This window comes from Esox lucius, chromosome 16, assembly GCF_011004845.1.
Source record: "Esox lucius isolate fEsoLuc1 chromosome 16, fEsoLuc1.pri, whole genome shotgun sequence".
Taxonomy (NCBI): domain Eukaryota; kingdom Metazoa; phylum Chordata; class Actinopteri; order Esociformes; family Esocidae; genus Esox; species Esox lucius.
Window position 1 is genome coordinate 3,735,400 of NC_047584.1, and position 22,198 is coordinate 3,757,597.

General features: G+C 39.9%; 2 protein-coding genes across 5 annotated transcripts in view; one reads left to right on the plus strand and one right to left on the minus strand.

The window, feature by feature from the left end:
* Positions 1 to 14,078, plus strand: part of itgbl1 (integrin, beta-like 1) — a 109,128-nt gene extending 95,050 nt beyond the window's left edge. Inside the window, exons 9-11 of the mRNA XM_013131192.4 lie at positions 7,658 to 7,804; positions 10,432 to 10,551; positions 13,338 to 14,078. Of these exons, the coding sequence (XP_012986646.2) occupies positions 7,658 to 7,804; positions 10,432 to 10,551; positions 13,338 to 13,426 (356 nt within the window). The 3' untranslated portion in view covers positions 13,427 to 14,078. The remainder of the gene's footprint in view (positions 1 to 7,657; positions 7,805 to 10,431; positions 10,552 to 13,337) is intronic.
* fgf14 (fibroblast growth factor 14) overlaps positions 12,742 to 22,198 on the minus strand; it is a 231,629-nt gene continuing 222,172 nt past the window's right edge. For all 4 annotated transcript variants that reach the window (XM_010904510.3, XM_010904512.3, XM_020054947.2 and 1 more), the window contains exon 5: positions 12,742 to 18,199. In XM_010904510.3, coding sequence (XP_010902812.1) covers positions 18,024 to 18,199 — 176 coding nt within the window. In that variant the 3' untranslated portion in view covers positions 12,742 to 18,023. The remainder of the gene's footprint in view (positions 18,200 to 22,198) is intronic.

A 22,198-nucleotide genomic window follows, 5' to 3' on the forward strand; every position in this document is an offset into this window, starting at 1 on the left:
TGTTTCAAGGGGTGACAGTTGAGAAGCTCAGGTGTGCTAGCTAACGCTAGCTAAGTTGGCTAACTTTGGCTGATGCTAGCTAATGCCAGCTAGTTAACACCAGGCTAATTGAAAATACATCACTTTTAACTGATTGATTTCTTATCTCGAAAACCATTCAGATTCATAGCTAAATAGTAAATTCATAGCTAAATAGTGGCAATCCAATATTGGTTTCCGGCCTTGTCCCTTGCATACATAGATTTCTCTGGATTATATTATGTACCATAGATGATGAAATCCCCAAACTCTTTCCAATTTCACATTGAGAAATGTTATTCATAAATTGTTACACTATTTACCCGCGCAGTCTTTCACAGAGTGGTGAACACCTCTCCATCCTTACTTCTGACGGACCCATCCTCTCTGGAATGATTTTTTAAAACCCAATCATGTTACTGACCTGTCATCAATTGACCTAATTTGTTGTTTGATATTCCACCAGGAAAAGTTCTTAGCATTATACAACTTTTCCAGTCTTTTGTTGCCTGTGTCCCAACGTTTTTGAAACATGTTGCTGGAATCAAATTCAAAGTAGACATACAGTGGATATAAAAATCTACACATCCATCTTAAAATGCCAGGTTTTTGTGATGTAAAAGAACGAGATGACGATAAATCATGTCAGACCTTTTTCCACTTTTTTGTGACCTACAATGTGAGCAATTCAATTGAAATCTTTGAAGGGAAGAAAATAAAAATAAAAACATTACAATAACCTGGTTGCATAAGTGTACCCATAACTGGGTATGTGGCTGTGTTCTGAATTAACCAATCACATTCAAACTCATTAAATAGAAGTCATTACACACCTGCCATCATTTAAAGTGTCTGATTAATCACAAATAAAGTTCAGCTGTTGTAGTAGAATTTTCCTGATATTTTCTTGGGTGCATCTCAGAGCAAAAGCCATGGTCCGCAGAGAGCTTCCAAAGCATCAGAGGGATCATATTTCAGTCAGGAGAAGGGTACAAAAGAATTTCCAAAGCATTAGGTATACCATGGAACACAGTGAAGACAGTCATCATCAAGTGGAGAAAATATGGCACAACAGAGACATTACCAAGAACTGGACGTCCCTCCAAAATTGATGAAAAGATGAGGAGAATACTGGCCAAGGGGACTACAGCAACATTAAAGGAATTTCTGGCAAGTACTGGCTGTGTGCTGCATGTGACAACAATCTCCCTTTTTCTTCATATGAATGGGCTATGGGTTAGGTTGGAAAGACAAAGAAAAACATCCAAGCCCGGCTGAAGTTTTGCAAAAAAGTCCCCCAAAAGCACGTGGGAAAATGTATGTTTGGTGCAAAAACAACACTGCACATCACACAAAGAACACCATACCCACAGTGAAGCGTGGTGGTGGCAGCATCATGCTTTGGGGCTGTTTTTCTTCAGCTGGAACTGGAATTATGAACAGTTCCAAATACCAGGCAATTTTGGCATCCGTTAGAAAGCTGAAGATTAAGAGAAACTTCACCTTTCAGCACGACACCGACCCAAGCCACACATCCAAATCCATAAAAGCAAGGCTTCACCAGAAGAAGATTAACGTTTTGGAATGGCCCAGTGTTATGGAAATTTTGAACTAAGGAAGCAGAAAGACATTGCAAATGTAAGTTTGAGTGTTTGGTAGGACTGGGTTCTAATGCAGCAGCAAGATGCAACAAGCTAATGTAATGGACATATTTGTGATGGTGTACTGTGCAGTTGCAACTAATCTTCTCAAGGAGAATTCACTGACAGGCAGTTCAGTGATAGAGGACTGGTTGGAGCCCAGAGAGACTGAGTTTGGCTTAAAGGACAACTGTGAGGTGGGCTGAGATAAGATGGATCTCACACACACACACAGACTCCTACGGCTACAGCTACGAGCTGCACCCTGGGGTGCCGCATGTCTACAGTAATGCCTGGTTCCTGTGAGCTGGACTAATTTTAGTTCTGATGATTCTGCCATGAGATGGAGAAGGCAACCTCCAACCGAGAGGATGGGGGCTAAGGAAAGCTCCGGTTGTGGACAACGTTTACTGGGGCGTGGAAAGACCAACTGGGGGGACAGCCCTCCGTTTAGGTAAAACCTATGTGACACAAGACAGATGGCAAGCAACTTACCATGCCCCTTTATCCTCTATAAATACGAACTGTTCATGTATTAAGTTAGAGATTCCTCGGATGATTATGTTTGTAAGCGTTTGACGCGTCTCTCTATTTGCAAATAAACGTAATTATGCGAAGATAATTTTGTCTCTGTACTTCCTCCTTCAAGAGTTCTGATCGATGAAATTGCCATCACACCAGCCAGAGCCCAGACCTGAATCCAATTGAATATCTGTGGGGTGATCTGAAGAGGGCTGTGGACAGGAGCGCTTTTGCCAAGAAGAGTGGGCAAATATTGTCATGTCAAGATGTGCCATGCTAATAGACTCCTACCCAAAAAGAATGAGTGCTGTAATAAAATCAAAAGTGCTTCAACAAAATATTTTTTTAAGAATGTGCAACCAGGTTATTGTGAGTTTTTTATTTTGTACTTTTCCCACTCAATGATTTCAGTTTGTTTTTCAATTGAATTGTTCAAGTTAAAGGTCACATTAAAGGTGGAAAATGTTCTGACATGATTTATCATTGTCTCATTCTTTTACATCACAGGAACCTGGCATTTGGGGTGTGTAGACTTTTTATATCCCTTGTATATTTTTCAAGAAACAATGAAATGTCTCAGTTTTAACATTTGAGATGTTGTTTTTGTACTATTTTCTATTAAGTATAGGGTTTATAGGGTACATTTTATACAGCATCCCAACTTTTTGGGAAATGGGGTTGTACATCTCAGGCTACACTACATATCAGGCTTTATAGTCTATGTGTACTGAAAACTGCCATTATTGTCTTCTTGACTGGACAATAATGGCAGTTTACCTTTTCTAAAGGTATGAGTTTGTACCACAACTATTTTTCTGTTGACTTATTGCCCACAAGGTTTTGTGGTTAAGAAGGTCAAGGTTAATGACTTGGATAGAGTGACAGGAAATTATATATGAGATGGGAAGGGAATACTTTTTTTGATGGAAAATACAGGTGCTGGTCATATAATTAGAATATCATCAAAAAGTTAATTGTTTTCAGTAATTCCATTCAAAAAGTGAAACTTTTATAGTGTGTACATTCATTCCACACAGACTGATATATTTCAAGTGTTTGTTGAAATATATTTATTTTTCTTAATTTTGATGATTATAACTGACAACTACTGAAAACCCCAAATTCAGTATCTTAGAAAATTTTTATATTGTGAAAATGTCAATATTGAAGACACCTGGTGTCACACTCTAATCAGCTAATTAACCCAAAACACCTGCAAAGGCCTTTAAATGGTCTCTCAGTCTAGTTCTGTAGGCAACACAATCATGGGGAAGACTGCTGGCTTGACAGCTGTCCAAAAGACGACCATTGACACCTTGCACAAGGAGGGCAAGACACAAGAGGTCATTGCTAAAGAGGCTGGTTGTTCACAGAGCTCTGTGTCTAAGCACATTAATAGTGAGTCCAAGGGAAGGAAAAGATGTGGTAGAAAAAAGTGTACAAACAATAGGGATAACCGCACCCTGGAGAGGATTGTGAAACAAAACCATTTCAAAAATGTGGGGGAGATTCACAAAGAGTGGCCTGCAGCTGGAGTCAGTGCTTCAAGAACCACCACGCACAGACGTATGCAAGACATGGGTTTCAGCTGTCGCATTCCTTGTGTCAAGCCACTCCTGTACAAGACACAGCATCAGAAGCGTCTCGCCTGGGCTAATGACAAAAAGGGCTGGACTGCTGCTGAGTGGTCCAAAGTTATGTTCTCTGATGAAAGTACATTTTGCATTTCCTTGAAATCAAGGTCTCAGAGTCTGGAGGAAGAGAGGAGAGGCACAGAATCCACTTTGCTTGAAGTCCAGTGTAAAGTTTCCACAGTCAGTGGTTTGGGGTGCCATGTCATCTGCTGGTGTTGGTCCACTGTGTTTTCTGGGGTCCAAGGTCAACGCAGCCGTCTACCAGGAAGTTTTAGAGCACTTAATGCTTCCTGCTGCTGACCAACTTTATGGAGATGCAGATTTCATTTTCCAACAGAACTTGGCACTTGCACACAGTACCAAAGCTACCAGTACCAGGTTTAAAGACCATGGTATCCCTGTTCTTAATTGGCCAGCAAACTCGCCTGACCTTAACCCTATAGAAAATCTATGACGTATTGTGAAGAGGAAGATGCGATACACCAGACCCAACAATGCAGATGAGCTGAAGGCCACTATCAGAGCAACCTGGGCTCTCATAACACCTGAGCATTGCCACAGACTGATCGACTCCATGCCACGCCGCATTGCTGCAGTAATTCAGGCAAAAGTAGCCCCAACTAAGTATTGAGTGCTGTACATGCTCATACTTTTCATGTTCATACTTTTCAGTTGGCCAACATTTCTAAAAATAATTTTCTTAAGTAATATTCTAATTTTCTGAGATACTGAATTTGGGATTTTCATTAGTTGTCAGTTATAATCATCACAATTAAAAGAAATAAACATTTGAAATATATCAGTCTGTGTGTAATGAATGAATATAATATACAAGTTTAACTTTTTGAATGGAATAACTGACATAAATCAACTTTTTGATGATATTCTAATTAAATGACCAGCACCTGTATAGTCAGATTAAAAAGTACCTCTCTTCTTCAACTCCTTTTCTTCTGTTTACTAACTACTCACAATATAAAAACTAGGCTCACACTGGCCAGTTCTCGGGCCTCAGAAATCTTTCATGGTGGTACCACCCTCAATGGTGGCTCACAATTCTGCAAAAAGAAGAAAAAGTGTTTGGCAACCATTCATTCATTCATTCATCTTCTTCCGCTTCATCCGGGGCCGGGTCGCGGGGGCAGCAGTCTAAGCAGAGATGCCCAGACTTCCCTCTCCCCAGACACTTCCTCCAGCTCTTCCGGGGGGACCCCGAGGCGTTCCCAGGCCAGCCGGGAGACATAGTCCCTCCAGCGTGTCCTAGGTCTTCCCCTGGGTCTCCTCCCGGTGGGACGGGACCGGAACACCTTCCCAGGAAGGCGTTCCGGAGGCATCCGAAACAGATGCCCAAGCCACCTCAGCTGACCCCTCTCGATGTTGGCAACCATACATTTAGATATATTTTGTTAAGTGTCTTGTACTGTCATTGTTTTGTTAAGTTTTATGTACTGTCATTGTTATGTGTCTTGTACTGTTCTATTCAGAACAGAACTATTTTGTAAGTACACTAGTCAGATACATTTACTGTCAGATACCTATTTTAATTTCTGAAGTCTTGGCAATTGATGCAACGCAACATTGAGACGTCCCAGGTTTGGTTGTACACTCAGACCAGCTTCCCTCATAATCAAAGCGTGTACAAGAACGTGGTGAAATACAATGTCCTAAATCTCATTAGAAATCATTGTTCTTCCTCCTCTCACTCATCCAAATCCTCTCATTCTTATTTTCCTCTACCTCTCTCTACCTCTGTCATCCATTGTTCCAAAAATACAGATGAGCTTACCTTTTGCCCCTTTTTATTCATGACAACATCCTGACTGCTTTTTGAGTAATTATTCTTAGTGTTATTATTAGTGTTTACTTCTCAACAACTTTGTGTTAAGAGTGTTAGAATTATGAATATATGAGCTTTATAGGTTTTTCTAAATGACAGAATGGTGACAATTGTACTTTACACTGTGTATGCATGATTTTGTATGTATGATTTTGAAGAAAATATTTAATTAATATTTAAGATAATAGTGGATTTGTAGTAAATGCTCTAGCTTTCTGTAGGTTTGCAAAATGGTTGTGTGTATATTGTTCATAGAACCCATTTTAGGGTGTTAGCGATTGTGGAAAAACTATAATTTGATACCGTGGCAGACAACCTAGTGCTTTGAATGTTAGCCAGGGAACTGAAATGTTTCTGGTTTGAATCGCTTAACAGAGAGTTTAGAAATTGTCAGTGTGCCCTTGAATTAGATACTTTACCCTAAATTGCTTCTGAGTCTTGGATAAGATGTGCCTGCTAAATGGCTAAAATGTCAAATTAAGGGATTTTAACTCACTAATAAAAAGGCCATTTATCTTACCAGATAGCAGATTGCCTTTATGTAAAGCCTTAGTGAGCTTAAGTGAATCTTTCCTTTGCAAACCAAGTGGACAAACACTATAATTTTTTAATGTTGCAAACATTTATTTTACGCATGCCTTTGGGAACCAATCAACTTCCCCTTAATTTTGGCATCATCCCTCCTGATACACATAGCGGCACGCAAAAACCCCTCCACACATCTTTCACACCTTACTTATAAATCCCCATCTCCTCCCTGTCCTCATGGTTCTGTAACCTTGTGTGTTAGTGTGCTAGTGGAGCCAGGTGCAGTCTAATTGTAAGGGCTAGGAGGGTACTGCTCCTTCCAAAATAATTAAGTCCTCTCCCGGGCCGGATGGTCGAAGCAGCCGTGCATGGCCTCAACCTCTCTCGCACACTGAAGCACCCTGCTGCGACAAACTCCAAGCGACCCTCACCTCCTTTTAAAGCCACAGTTCGACCTCCTCTCATACACTAACTGCCGTGTCATTTTCCACATGATTACAGCCACAACGGATATGGGGAGAGACAGGAGGTCGGCAGGTTATCTGCATTGTAAAAAGTACATCCTATAACCATAAATAGCATCATTATTATGTCTAACTTTCCAATCACAATTCCTCTGTCATTTTCTGATGCTAACTTAAATATCCTGGCCACCTGTTTGTCAACTTGGCCTCGCCAAGTTGACAAACAGATAAAAAAAATAGATTAAAAAAAAACAGCTTACGTAAATTGCGCTTAGTGCCACATCACCGATTCTGTTTGAACTTTAGCACAAGAAAACAAGAGAGTTTGTGTTTGTATGTGTAAGCCAGTGTAAGTGGTTTAGGGTTCTGCCTGAAAACATGCAATACACATCTTCAAACATTATTGTGGTAGACGATGTTGGTTTAATTTACATTAAGTCATTATAATTTAATAATTTAGCTTATGCTCTTATCGAGAGTGATTTAGTGGTTTTGTCTTAGCAAAGTTGGAAAACCACACAACTCTTTTTTAATCAACAGTCATAGCTATAGATTAAAATTGTTTTATTTTGATTTGTTTTTTCTGTGTCCTGATGATGTTTTTGGGTGAGACGCCACCAGGAGGGGTTCATTCTGGAAATTGGCCACTCATTTGACTTCATATAGAACGGGTCTTTGCTGACATGTTGATTCTTATCATACTGCTCACTCAACCCAGGAATTATTTGCCAGTACATATGGGCTGTGAGGAGGGCGCATTCTCCGCACAACAACTACGACTGAGCTTGCAGACACCTGACCTACCACAAAGACTCACTAGTGTGCGATGACTCTAGACAGCCATATCGGGCTGCTAGAGCACTGTCGGGACCAGTTTCTGTTGTTTAACATTTCTATACCCTGTTGCCCACCAGATCATGGTTTCTATAATATTCATTGTCTACCCTCTACCTCTCCAGTTCAAGGTTTCCACCGGTTTCTATTGTGTAACACGTCTATTCTTTTAACTTCCAGGTCATGGTTTCTGTTCATGTGGCCGTTGTATCTGTGGTGACGGCTGGTTTGGGAAGTTGTGCTCGTTCCCTCGGACATGCCAAATGACTGATGCTCAGAGCAAGGAGCTGTGTGAGACCGCTGAGGGAGTCATCTGCAACGGAAAAGGTTTCATGGTTTTCAATCATTTATTTCTCAGCTTTTGTAAAATGGTATTCATGTACATATATGCTTTAAAAACGTAATACATTATTATTATGAAATTATTGTTAAACATTGGTTCCACCATTTGGAAACTCAAAGTTTTTTATTTTTATATGCTGTTTCCCTACTTCAGGGCATCAGAAGTAATTGTATAATATATTTTACAACTGCCTGAAGTTTGACCAGACCATATGCTGTGTATCTTCTCTGGTTATGCTCTTCCGGGCCTTATCAGGGTATCAAAATAATGTACAAAATTAATTACTATTGTTTAGTACTTGATTACATACACCGATCAGCCATAACATTATGACCACCTGCCTAATATTGTGTAGGTCCCCTTTTGCCGCCAAAACAGCCCTGACCCGTTGAGGCATGGAGTCCACTAGACCTCTGAATGTGTGCTGTGGTATCTGGCACCAAGACATTAGCAGCAGATCCTTTATGTCCTCTCATTTGTGAGGTGGGGCCTCCATGCATCAGAATTGTTTGTCCAGTACATCCAACAGATGCTCCATTGGATTGAGATCTAGGGAATTTGGAGGCCAAGTCAACACCTTGAAAGAGGCCAATGCCATCAGGGTATACCATTGCCATGAAAGGGTGCACATGGTCTGCAACAATGCTTAGGTAAGTGGTAGGTGTCAAAATAACATCCACTTGAATGGAAGGACCCAAGGATTCCCAGCAGAACATTGCCCAAAGCATCACACTGCCTCCGCCAGCTTGCCTCCTCCCCATAGTGCATCCTGGTGCCATGTGTACTCCAGGTAAGCAACGCACATGCACCCAGCCATCCACGTGATGTAAAAGGAAACGTGATTCATCAGACCAGGCCACCTTCTGGGCTGCAGTTTTGGAGATGCTCTGAGCCATCACAATTTGGCCCTTGTCAAAGAATAGAATAGAATAACTCTTTATTAATCCCCAAGGGGAAATTCAGGTGTTAAAACAGCAGCCAACAATTATAATCCATATACCAATAAAATGCATGAAATACACATAAATACAAGATAAATAATATGTATACTGTACAAAGAAATATTCAGACAAAAAAAAGGAGCAATAGGTATCTATGTAGATGTGCTGATATACACGTGGAGAAATTACACTTAATGCACCTGACGTGGTAATTTATATAAATAAGATAAGTGAGAGGTGTTGACTGGGGGGGGGGTAATGGTAGAGGGGATAGTGTTTTGGGGATCATTAACTGGAGATGGGGGACGTGGTGAGGGCATTAGGGTCGCGGGTGCTGTTGTTGTACCTACGCCGCTCCGTGGTGCAGTGTGGAGGGATGAGTCTATGGCTGAAGGTGCTCCTCATCAGCCACAGCTCGTAATGAAGGGGATGAGAGGGGTTCTCTAGAATTGCATTGAGCTTCTCCCTCACCCTCCACTCCCCCACCATCTCCATATTGTCCAGTTATAGCTTGACAACAGAGCTGACCTTCCTCACTAGCTTGTTGAGCCTACTGGAATCGTAGCCTCTGATACCACCACCCCAAAATACAATATCAACGAAGAGAGCACTAGCTACCACAGACTGATAAAACATGAGCAGTAGGCTATTGCACATGTTGAATGTATCCTCAGGAATAACAGCCTACATTGTACTTTCTTATAGAGAGCCCCTGTGTTACTGGACCAGTCCAGTTTGTTGTTGAGATCCATTCCAAGGAAGCTACAGTATCTGAGTCCACCATCTAATACGAAATAGAAAGTATTGTGGAGCTGCTCTAACAGGCTGCCGCCTGTTAACGAAAAGTTGCTTAGATCCTTATGCTTGCCCATTTTTCCTGCTTCTAACATATCAACTTTGAGGACAGAATGTTCACTTGCTAACTAATGTATCCCACCTACTGACAGGTGCCATGATAACGAGATTATCAATGTTATTAACCTCACTTGTCAGTGGTCATAATGTTATGGCTGATCGGTATATATTTTACTGTCTGAGGTCTGCAACCCATTGACCTTGCAATACGCTAGGTATCTTCTCTGGCGATTCTCTGGAAGACCTATACTGCAGCCATCTTCAGTTGTTCTTTGTTTTGTAGTTTTTATGCCTTAAATCTAATCTAAAGCAAATTAAACAGTAGTTATTGACTTGGACAGCCAAGATCTTTACCACATTTTGAACGTGAAAAACTACAATGGTTGTATACATGCATGTCCAAACCATATCACCTGAAACAGGGTGACTCAAGTGGCGTGTGTTTGACTCTCATATGCAATACTTAAGACACAATTCAGTGGAGATAAATAGCTGAGGCTGAAAAGAAGGCTCTCAAGTGATTTGTTCCACTCTCCGTCACTCTCCCTCCCTCGATCCCTTCCATCTCCAAATGTTTAGCATCTTATTATCCGATCCGTCGGCTGCTGCACTTTAAGACTGACAGTAAGACACAAAGTGACAGGAGACAGACTCATATTGTCTTGAAGGTTTGCCATGGGTAAACAATTCAACTTGTGGGATAAACGACAGCCAGCAGACTGTATTTAAAAAGTGACAGGGCTACAGTAACCTGTACATGTGAGGACAGAATACACTGTTTCTCACCGTACTTATTTCTCTATGTGTTCTGTCAGGATCGTGCCACTGTGGACGGTGTATTTGCTCTGGGTCTGTTCAGGACTGGTGGGTTTCTGGGGAGTTCTGTGAGTGTGATGACAGAGAGTGTGACCAACATGACGGACTCATCTGCACAGGTACGTGTAGACTGCAAATCCACACACACACACATTTTTCTATCCTTTTCTTTTTTCCCTATCCCCTTACTGTAAACATTCCTCTAATCCTAAACCTTACCACAAATGCCTAAACCTAAAACGAACCCGATTTCTCAAACACAAAGTAGTTTGAAGTGTTATCCTAAATGTAACCTAAGCTGGAAATAGCCTGGAATTTTCAGGTTTTATTATCTGTTGGTTATACTGTGGGTAATGTGGGGATAAAACCAGGATTACACACAATCTCATTTTTAACCTTAGTGCAAGGCCTCACCTTCTAATAATGGACTGATTCAGACCTGCAGCACCAGATGGAACAACCTATGTAGAAACAAAAAAACAGAAAAGGGGAAAAGCGAGTAAGAATGAGATATTTCAGGTAGAACAGAGAGAACTGCCCAGCTCTCATCCAGAAGCTTTGTCTCTTCCACTGACAATGGACAACACTAAGAGTTTATCATTATTATTGGCTTGTGGGAAAAGATGCTTGTACAGCAGTTTAGAAGCAGTACCCTTCTTGGCCTTGTGAATGCCATATTCTGTAGCTGTAGTGGCACTCAAAACAATGGCTGCATGAGGCACATAAACATTAACTATAATAGCAAGAAATTAAAGGGAATTTAGTTAAATGATGCTATTATATCAGTATATGTCAGATTTACCATCTGCATGAGTATTATGGACATTTCTTATGTTCGTGTATTATTATTATTAGTATAATTACTGGGATAAGGGATTTCTCAAAAAAAAGTGGTCGGAAGGTAGTTATGCAAATCGAAACATACAAAAGTAAATCTAAATGTTTGCCCCAAATGGGCACAATGCAATGTTTTTAGAAATACATTTAAAAAAAAATCACTAATATTTGTGAGATTTGTTTATAAATTATTCAACATGTAAGAACTTTATACTCTAGATGACCCAAACATGGAAATTCTCATTACACAAACAATTTATTAATTTATTAATTTATTTCATGCCTGGCATCGCTTTAAGTCAAGTAAGACATGACAAATGACACAAACCGGTAAGAAAAATGAACGCTGCAGTCAGTATCAGAATCGTAAATTTGTGTTATGGAAATAACTTAATCTATCACTGTTATGGTTTAAATAGAAATTCCAGTAAATCATCCATAATTATGGCATACCACTGTTAATGATTTTCATTGTTAACTTCTGTAGTCATATTGGCCTTAATATATTTCAGTGACCTTAGTACAGCAACTAGCTACCTTGTAAAAGGTATGAGACTCTTGGCAGTTAAGTTATGTTTTGGACTGGATTTTAACCTGGGTTAAAGTTGTTTGAATGTGTGTGGACTGAAAATTCAGGATTTGGTTATAATTGACAGATTTGCAGGAACTGGAAACATTTTAAATTCTGATGTGATTCTCACAGGTCTTTCTTTATTTTTGACCCTCTAATCCTCTAATCACATGTAAAATACAATGTTTTGTTGTTCTGACTCTGTTCTGACTTCTGTACTCTAGCACATTGGATTTGAAACGTAACAATGACTAAAAGGTTGAAGCGCAAAGTAACAGTTTTAATTTGAGGGTATTTTGAACAGTGTAGAAAGGACAGCTATTTTTATACATAGTCCCTACATTTCAGAGGACCAACCTAAACATGTTTATATCGGGGCATTTTTGAATTCAGTTTTGTCTTTAGCAAGTTTAATGCATGCTCAATTGTCATTGGATGAATTATTTTGCCAGTCAAAAACATTTGTTTGTCCTACAAAACTCATTGGTTCCTTTGTTTGAGCTTATTATCCTGCTGCAAAGGTGAAATGCTGTCCAATGAGTTTTGAGGTATTTGGTTTTATCTAAGCAAACAATATGTTTCAGTACACTTCAGAATTCATCATACTTTTGTCATCAACATCCTCAATGAAGATAAGTGAGCCAGTTCCATTGGATTTTTTCAGATTCATCAGCATTATGCTGGTCAGCTCGAAATGCATAGACACTTCTGTACATGTGCTGTTTTGGCATGGGTTTGATTTTGTTCTACTGCTTATTCAGCAAATACTCTCCTATACATTTCCTCACTTCTTCTATCAAATAAAGTATACAAATTATTGAAAATAAATCTTTAAAAAATACATGTCTGTGTCTGGTGTCCTGATGTCATATCGACAGATTCAATAAATTGACAAAATATGTCAAAATGGAATAACCTTTATTTTTAAACTGGAACATTTGAACTCCATGACAGTATTGACTTAAATGTTTTTGCCTAAAGCCTCATATTTGGTTAGAGTTGGTCCTGGCCTTCCGGAACCAAACTTGGTCCAAAATATTACCCCTGGGTTCGCTTGTTAACTCAAGAAAACCCTCAGAATTAAACCCAAGTTACGCCATGCTACATACAAAAATCTAGTAATGACCATTACATTATCATACATCATTACTTTTGTCTTAAGTAATTACTTAAGAGTGATATATTTGCATTGTTTATTCTTTATTGAGAAGGAAAGTGTAGATAGAGTTGAGAGTTCAATGACAATGTAAGAAACATAAATGACAATGTAATCCCACTCTAGAGCATTCCCATAGCAACTTAGGACCTTAGCCAAACTTGAAGCCCCATTGTGTAGCTCTATCTCAGGGATTGGGGTGTGATTCACTTCTCTGGCTTCATAGCCAACCATGGAGCTACATCAGGGGGACAGGGTTGGGAAGACTGGAAACTGAGAAAGGTCAAGCCGTTGTGACAAGTCAGGAAACTCAATCAGTTTCTCCTTTTACCTCATTGCAGGAAATGGGGTGTGCAACTGTGGCAACTGTGACTGTTGGAATGGCTGGACGGGGAATGCCTGTGAGATCTGGGAGGGAACGGAATACTAACACTACAGAACATTTTAGCAAAGAGACTGCGCTGTCAGAAAGGGCCGCAGGGAAAATCAAATGGAGGAGAGATATGGAGACGAAGAGTGACGGAGAGGAAAAGAAAAGAGAGGCCAACCAAACTGGGATGTAATTCTTCATTCAGATTTCTGTTTATCACTTGTATAACGACATTCATTGTACTGGTTACAAGTTATCTTTATTAAAACTATTTTATTTTGTTATGCAAGACAAAAAAAAACATCTGCGGAAACAAAAAAAAAACATGTTTTTTCTTTCCTTTAGAAGATATGACCATGTAATCCTTTATATTTCCAATATAACTATATGTATGAACATTTTAATATAGGAATGCTTACATATTCCAGGAAGCTAGACATAAGATGATGCACATACATAAACACAAGACAAACATTAAAAAGAAAGGAGAAATGGTTTATTATATATATTTTTTCAATTGTCAGTTTGTCTATGAGTGTGATGGTGATAATGTTTATAACGTGTGCAAGCTGATGAGTTAATAAAAATATATTCTTGCCTGTGGTTTTGGGATTGATCACAAGTTGGACTTAAATTACACTCTGCACTCAAGTCAGAAGTATATTGTTTGAGTGTTTATTTTTAATTTTTCAATAATAAAACATTGAATGTGCCATGTATTACACAAGTTTTTTCCATGGAAAACAATGCAGATATCATAATCATATGTGTGTGGGTATAAATGTATTATAACATGACATATCTCTGAGGGACATACTTGCAATGGAATATAATTTAACATAAATAGTTGTAATAGTGTCTTCTCTTCGCTGAAACAATCAGCATCTATCAAAGGTTAAAGTATGGCAATTCCTGATCACTCGTGAACATCAGGTTTTTCTAAACTTAAAATGTCAGGGACGAAAACAAATAAAAATGCATATATGTCTATCGTGGCATGCTTTGTATTTATGATACTTCAGAATCTTGTTTCTGGGGATGTGAGTTGCATTACTTGAGTGCCCAACCTCCCGAAAACAGGATTGGTAGGAAGTAATTAAAGAAAACATTTCGTATAAATAATTCTACTTTGGCCTTTTCATGCTTTTTAGTACTAGCCAGCCAACCGCTCGTTTCATTTAGCCCGTCAACATGAAAGGTGCAATAATATATTGCACAGTCTATTGCATTAATGTTACTGACATTACAGTCACACCTTCATATAAATATTTTTATTCAATATGTTGTATGCGTATACAACAAACACAAACTGTACAGTGCAGACAAACTCATTGCATATATGTATGTAAAATTAGCGGTACATACCAACAGTTCTTGATACAAATAGCCTACCACATGCAGTTCATCAATGCCCTACTCTCCCCATGCAACAGATGAGACAATGAAACATAGTGGTTAAAAAATTTAACTAAAGTGCATGGAACAAAGAGTCCCTCATTCAACTACATTTTGACAAATTCATTGAGAGAGAAAGAGAAGGGGAAATAATATTTAAATTAGAAATGTTTCTCAAAGGATCAGGAAAACAACATCACGCACGACCCGTATACAGTAGGAACAAAAAAACAAAACAAAAAAGATGGCATCTAGAGAGGTAAAACTGATGCACATTTACATCAGTTGTATAGAAAAATAAAGTTCAGCTTTCAAAGAACCAGTCGACTGGTCTGCAGGGGCTTGGGTAGCCCAGCATGTAGAGTTCATAATGATGTGGGACATGACTAGATCTGCAACCCAAATAGCGCCTTATTTCGTATATATTGTGCACAAATTTTGACCAGGGCCGATAAAGCTGCGGTCAAATGTAGGGCACTACTGTATGTACGTTATAATGTGCTATTTAGGATTTCGCCTGGCTGCAATATGGAAGGTACACCAAACCTAAATAGAATTAAAAGGATCTCAGCTCCTCTGTGTATAGTATGGCATTAATATGGATTCAATGAGACCCAGAGTTATAGGCATTGCAGCTTTTAAAGAGAATATTTGCAGATATTATTGTCTGTAACTGCAGCTGTTGGCAGCTCATTTGGAAATTGCCTTTAAAAACCACTATGCCTATAACCCGCTTTCAGATTGATTCTGGGCCTTAATGTAACTTTGTAGAGACAAGTGCTTTTGAGACTAATAATGCTCTTTATCATCCCCTAGAAACTAGTAGCTGGAAATCCCAACAAACTCTTAAAATCTGAATATATTTGCAATTCTAGCAGCAAACAGCTTTCGTCTACTTATTAACATTCTAAATCTAATCTATCTAAAATGAAAACTGTTGAATCAAGCGGGATATCCAATCAGTTGATAGATTAAGCTAAAGGTTAATAAATTGCTAATAATCATGATTTGATGTGAAAAGTGATGTGAATCTCCAGTGGATCTAAGTGAATGTCTAACAACATGCTTATCTCAGTCCCAAATAAGTTCCAACTTCCAACAGTACCTTTCCACTATGTCATAGTCTGTTGTGGAAAATAGACATGCATGGAAATAATTTTCAGACATACCAAAACCTTGTGAACACAAGATCCAAAATGTAATCAAGCAAGACCTTTCGAGCATGGTGTTCTCTATTCAAAGCACGGGGGACACAGAGTATTGCCAGTTTTCTATTCTACCTGGTAGTTAAAGGCATTCACCTGGTGTCCCAGGTCTAAGTCATTCCCTGATTAGAGGGCTAGAATGAAAACCAGCACTATTCCAGCTCCCGAGGCCTGCAGAGAACCGCTGTTTTAGATGTTCAGTGAGAAGGTGAACCAATAATCAATGCGTCAACAGGATAATTTTCTGTAGAAATTATACAATATGATAAATCACAGTCCAAAGAATAAATTGTAAATCCCAAATAAAGCAAATTAGAATCCAACTAGTATCGACTATCTATGAAGTAATTGCTGCAGTAGAGTAAGACTCTCCGATTTCTTGGATACTTTCAAGAAGTCAAACATTATCTGTGCTATTTGAAGGTTATTGAGTGAATATGCTACTAGGTTTCCACTGGATGTGATTGGTGGATGAGGCACCATCGGCCAAGCCATGACTGCATATACAGTATGTTTTTTTGCATGCCACCTGATAGGCCAAGATGAGCGATACTGGACTCTTCATGCTGAGCTAGGAAAAAATCCACTCTTAATAGCTCAATATTTAATAAATCATACTTTTCTTTAAAATATTTTTTTCTTTTACATTTTATATATCATGAAAACGTTATAATATAAGCCATCTCTTGAGCTGCTGCAAGGAAAAAAAGGGAACACAATGCTAACCTTGCCCATGCTTTAGTTTGCTGAACAAAATGGGGATGCAGCCAATATCAGTGACATCTACTCACATTTGGCCACATTCCACTCCGAAGCATTGAGTAGACTTGTATGTAAAAATGGCTGCTGCTTGTAGGGCTTTTAGGTCCGAGCATGTAGCCTAGCCCGATGTTTCAGAGATGTCAGCAAATAAGGGACAAGAGGCCTACAAGGCCAGTAGATATTCCCAGAGCTTATGCTCTGAAATAAGACTTAAAGAAAAATAGATTTCAGGTTCCTATTCAACGACCAGATGAGGCGGAGCTCACCGCTGGTGGGATCGGATAGTGATATGTATACACCACTTCTTAAAGCGCCCTACCATCTGTGTGTGGACTCCTTGCATTGATTGCAGTGGGGTTAATTAGCATTTCATCAGCTATGATTGCAGGAGCTAGGCGCCAGCATCCAGTGATTCCTTATCGAGCCACAAATAAAGCAACACGCAGCCTGAGACTCTGTCTCTCCCCTGGTCATAAACGTTGTGCGTGTGTGTGTGTTTGTGGATTCACATCTGTGTTTGCATCTGAAGTGTTGCCTAAACACTGCTGACATTGTGTGTGTTTGAGTTGTGTTGTCATTTTGAACATCTAGGTGTGTGTGTGTCTGTATATGTGTGTGTTGATTTGCGGCATTTATGTTTGTATTACAAAAATGCACGCTGCCCCTGCAAATCAGTATTGTTTTCTACGTTTTCTAGACAAAGAGAAAAGTGTGAAAGTAGAGATAGAGATAGAAAGAGACAGGAACATGTAAAAAATAGAGGATGAGAGTCCACTTTTTTGTAACCTATATCTGTACAGTATTTACCCCAGAACATAGCTGGTGAACTGCAGTGTAGAAAATAGATTTCACTTGCACAGACTCTGCTGCAACAGGGCATTTAAGTAGAGGGGGCAGTCTTGGGTTTCCGTCTGCAAAGCAAGGTGCCACACGTGGCTGTGAAGCACATCTTTCTCATGAGTTCTCACAATTACTGAGAGGATTCTAAAGGCATTCCGTTATCTTGTCAGGCATTCCATGGTCAGAGTCAGTCTTCATTCCTTTTTCAGTGTGTGTGTGAGTGTGTGTATGTGTGCGTTTGTGGGTGCGGGTGGTAGGTGCTGTGGATCTGGACTGATCCACGGTTAATAAACTAAAGAGAGAGAGAGAGAGTAGAGGAGAGATTTGATGGAAAAGGGGTGCAGGTTTTCGAGTCCGGCAGGGATCATCACTGCCTCCATTGTGCGCCCCCTCCCCCCGTCCCACTTCTCCGTACACACACCCCCTCACATGCACACACATCAGGTGAGCTGGGGCTATGTGGGGGGCTTAGCAGAAGTCGTCGTAGAAGTAGTAGTCGTAGGCTTGCTGACTGGTTTGCCTCCATTCATTACCGGGGGATCCGTTGTGCTTTTACTGGGAGGGAGAGCGCCGGCTTTGGGCGCTTTGGTCTCTCCTACGTCATGCAACGATGGCTCTCTGTACATAGCAACTGGGAGGGAGAAAGAAAGATGAGGCAGAAGATGGGAGAGACAAGACGTTAGAAGGAACGATGGGTAGAGAGAGACAAGATAAGATGGTAAAGATTGGAAGTGGAAGGAAGAGAACATCTTGTTAGTAAAACCCAGAGTCAAATAGCTGCTCTTTCTTTCTTCAAATCAATAACTTGTAAAACTAACCGCATTACACCGCCGTCTCTAAAGACAGCTAGCATGGATGATTTAATCAGTCTGAAGCCTCATTAATGCAAAGGCTTTGATTTATTTCAGAAATCATTCCAGGCCACACTAAAAGTGGAGAAATTGGGGTGAAATGTATTCCCAATAATCTCCAATAATTTTTTTGCCAGCTTGTGCTGCGATCGCCTCCCATCTTTTGCATCAAAAACAATCTGGTTATGTTCGAAAGTGATGCTAAATGAACAGTGGGAACATCAAAATTATGCTACACCTTGCTGTCCTTGCAATGCAGCTGTGTCCTGGCCATCATACAGTGTTACAGGTTTATGGCTTCCATGTTTAAATAATGGACACAAATCCATTGCAGAGTAGAGTAGAGAGATGCAGGCATCTGTAGATGGACCATAAAGCATCAACATTTCATGGTTGCATTGACAGGGCTCGTCCCTTCCCTTCTGTGCTATGTGTCTGTCTGTAAATGATGGTCAGGGCTGATGAATACAAATGGCACATCAATGGGAAGACAACCATCCTTAAATAGCGGCGGGTGGTTACTAAGGGTGGAATTAACAGTAACCTGGGTGTGATCAGACTGGTGGATCTAGGTGTGGGTTTGTTGTTTTGATAGGTCTGAAGGTCAAATTTTATTTTGTGAAATACCTTGGGGTATTGCACGTTTATTACTTTTTTTTAAATGAGATTTTGGTTTCATATGTGTGTGTGTGTATACTGTGGCTTTCAGTTATATTATCAATTCTCTCATATTGCTGAATTAAAAAAAGAAATGTTACAGTATATTGAATAGAAAAAAAAAATATTAAAATTTGGTTTGGTAGAGCTACCTTTTGCTGAGATACAGCTTTAAGTCTTTGGTAAGTATGTACAGTACCAGCTTTGCACACAATGCAATTTTTGTCAATTCTTCTCAGGCTATTTGCTTCAGGTTGTTCAGGATTTTGGGGAGGCTTGTGGACCACAATATTCGAAAATATTAAAACATTCACCATTTTCTACTTGAGCCACTGTTATGCTACTTTGGACTTCATTGTCCTTGATATGTTTGATCAGTGCCCTGTTATTTCTCTACCAGCCACTGAACTGTAGCTCCTTTAACGTGATTGTTGGCCTCTCTGTGGCTTCTTTCACAGGATTCCTTTTTGTTTTAGTGCTGAGTTTTGAAGGGCAACAATTAATTGGCAGTGCCTGGGAGGTGTGATGCAACCTCCACTTCATGTGTATTGATCCAATTGTGCTCCAATTGTGCTCAGTGAAATGTATATATTTATAAACCGGGTGCTTTGAATCCTTGATGCTGATTGTTTGATAGCTAAGGGATATGAGACCATATAACACAGGGATGAGATCCTTTCGCTTTTTACTACACTAACTGCAGTGGTAACTGTTTAATGAAATAAATAATGCTTATTCTTGGCTGAGTCCCGGAACTCCACAATGCCTGGTGCCTTAGAACAGCTCATAACCATATATTGGCCATTTACCACACCTACTCATGCCTTGTGCAAATGTAAATCATATGATATTTCTTTTCAGGATGTTTATTTTTTATAATTTTATTTGAATAGAGTCAATATTTCACTTAACTTCACATTGATCCCAGATCCGTGACCACTATGCTTGATCCGACTCGGGATCCGACGGTCAACTATATCATTTTGTGTCTAACCCAGTCGGATAACAGATCTGATCTCGGATTTCAGATTTCTCCTGAAGACCTCAAAGGCAAAACAAGTGGATGGATAGTGGTTTATCATGTCTGTGGGTTTTGAAGCCACATGCTAGTTGATATTCCAATGCAGGCTGCAAAGCGAACTGCAGACATGAGAGAAACAATGTTTCCGCAAGGTCATTTTAAGTAAGCTAACTATGTCACAAAGCTTAGAATAATAATTAGCTAATGCTATTTACTATTTAAGTCTTCGATGTGGCATGTTATCAAATTACCAAACAGCTATCTAATGTTCAAATAAAAAAGCATTAGGTACAGTGGGGAGAACAAGTATTTGATACACTGCCGATTTTGCAGGTTTTCCCCCTTACAAAGCATGTAGAAATCTGTAATTTTTATCATAGGTACACTTCAACTGTGAGAGACGGAATCTAAAACAAAAATCCAGAAAATCACATTGTATGATTTTTAAATAATTTATTTGCATTTTATTGCATGACATAAGTATTTGATCACCTACCAAGACCTGTTAGTTTTTCTTTAAGAAGGTCTGTGATCACCTCACAGACCTGTTAGTTTTTCTTTAAGAAGCCCTCTTGTTATCCACTCATTACCTGTATTAACTGCACATGTTTGAACTCATTACCTGTATAAAAGACACCAGGCCACACACTCAATCAAACAGACTCCAACCTCTCCACAATGGCCAAGACCAGAGAGCTGTGTAAGGACATCAGGGATAAAATTGTAGACCTGCACAAGGCTGGGATGGGCTACAGGACAATAGGCAAGCAGCTTGGTGAGAAGGCAAAAACTGTTGGCGCAATTATTAGAAAATGGAAGAAGTTCAAGATGACAGTCAATCTCCCTGGGTCTGGGGCTCCATGCAAGATCTCACCTCGTGGGGCATCAATGATCATGAGGAAGGTGAGGGATCAGCCCAGAACTACACGGCAGGACCTGGTCAATGACCTGAAGAGAGCTGGGACCACAGTCTCAAAGAAAACCATTAGTAACACACTACGCCGTCATGGATTCAAATCCTGCAGCGCACGCAAGGTCCCCCTGCTCAAGCCAGCTCATGTCCAGGCCCGTCTGAAGTTTGCCAATGACCATCTGGATGATCCAGAGGAGGAATGGGACAAGGTCATTTGGTCTGATGAGCCAAAAATAGAGCTTTTTGGTCTAAACTCCACTCGCCGTGTTTGGAGGAAGAAGAAGGATGAGTACAACCCCAAGAACACCATCCCAACCGTGAAGCATGGAGGTGGAAACATCATTCTTTGGGGATGCTTTTCTGCAAAGGGGATAGGACGACTGCACCGTATTGAGGTGAGGATGGATAGGGCCATGTATCGCAAGATCTTAGCCAACAACCTCCTTCCCTCAGTAAGAGCATTGAAGATGGGTCGTGGCTGGGTCTTCCAGCATGACAACGACCCGAAACACACAGCCAGGGCAACTAAAGAGTGGCTCCGTAAGAAGCATCTCAAGGTCCTGGAGTGCCCTAGCCAGTCTCCAGACCTGAACCCAATAGAAAATCTTTGGAGGGAGCTAAAAGTCCGTATTGCCCAGCGACAGCCCCGAAACCTGAAGGATCTGGAGAAAGTCCCTGCTGCAGTGTGTGCAAACCTGGTCAAGAACTACAGGAAACGTATGATTTCTGTAATTTTAAACAAAGGTTTCTGTACTAAATATTAAGTTCTGCTTTTCTGATGTATCAAATACTTATGTCATGCAGTAACATGCAAATTAATTACTTAAAAATCATATAATGTGATTTTCTGGATTTTTACAGACTTTTACATGCTTTGTAAGTGGGTAAACCTGCAAAATCGGCAGTGTATCAAATACTTGTTCTCCCCACTGTATGAGATCAGGAAGTCATCCTCTCTGCTTGTTGTAGTTTAAAAAAACGTATCTCCGAATACGTCACCGGGGGTAACATTTTGAAATTTGCCTTACCTAGCTTGCAAACTTACAAAACGTGTTGACAAGCTGTTTACACAGTCTGACAATTTGGAAATATTACCCTCTCAAACATTTAGAGGTCTAAAGTTGTCCTTTAAGTGGTAACCCATACATTTAATAAGTTTGACACTTGGTAACTATGTGGGAGAGATCA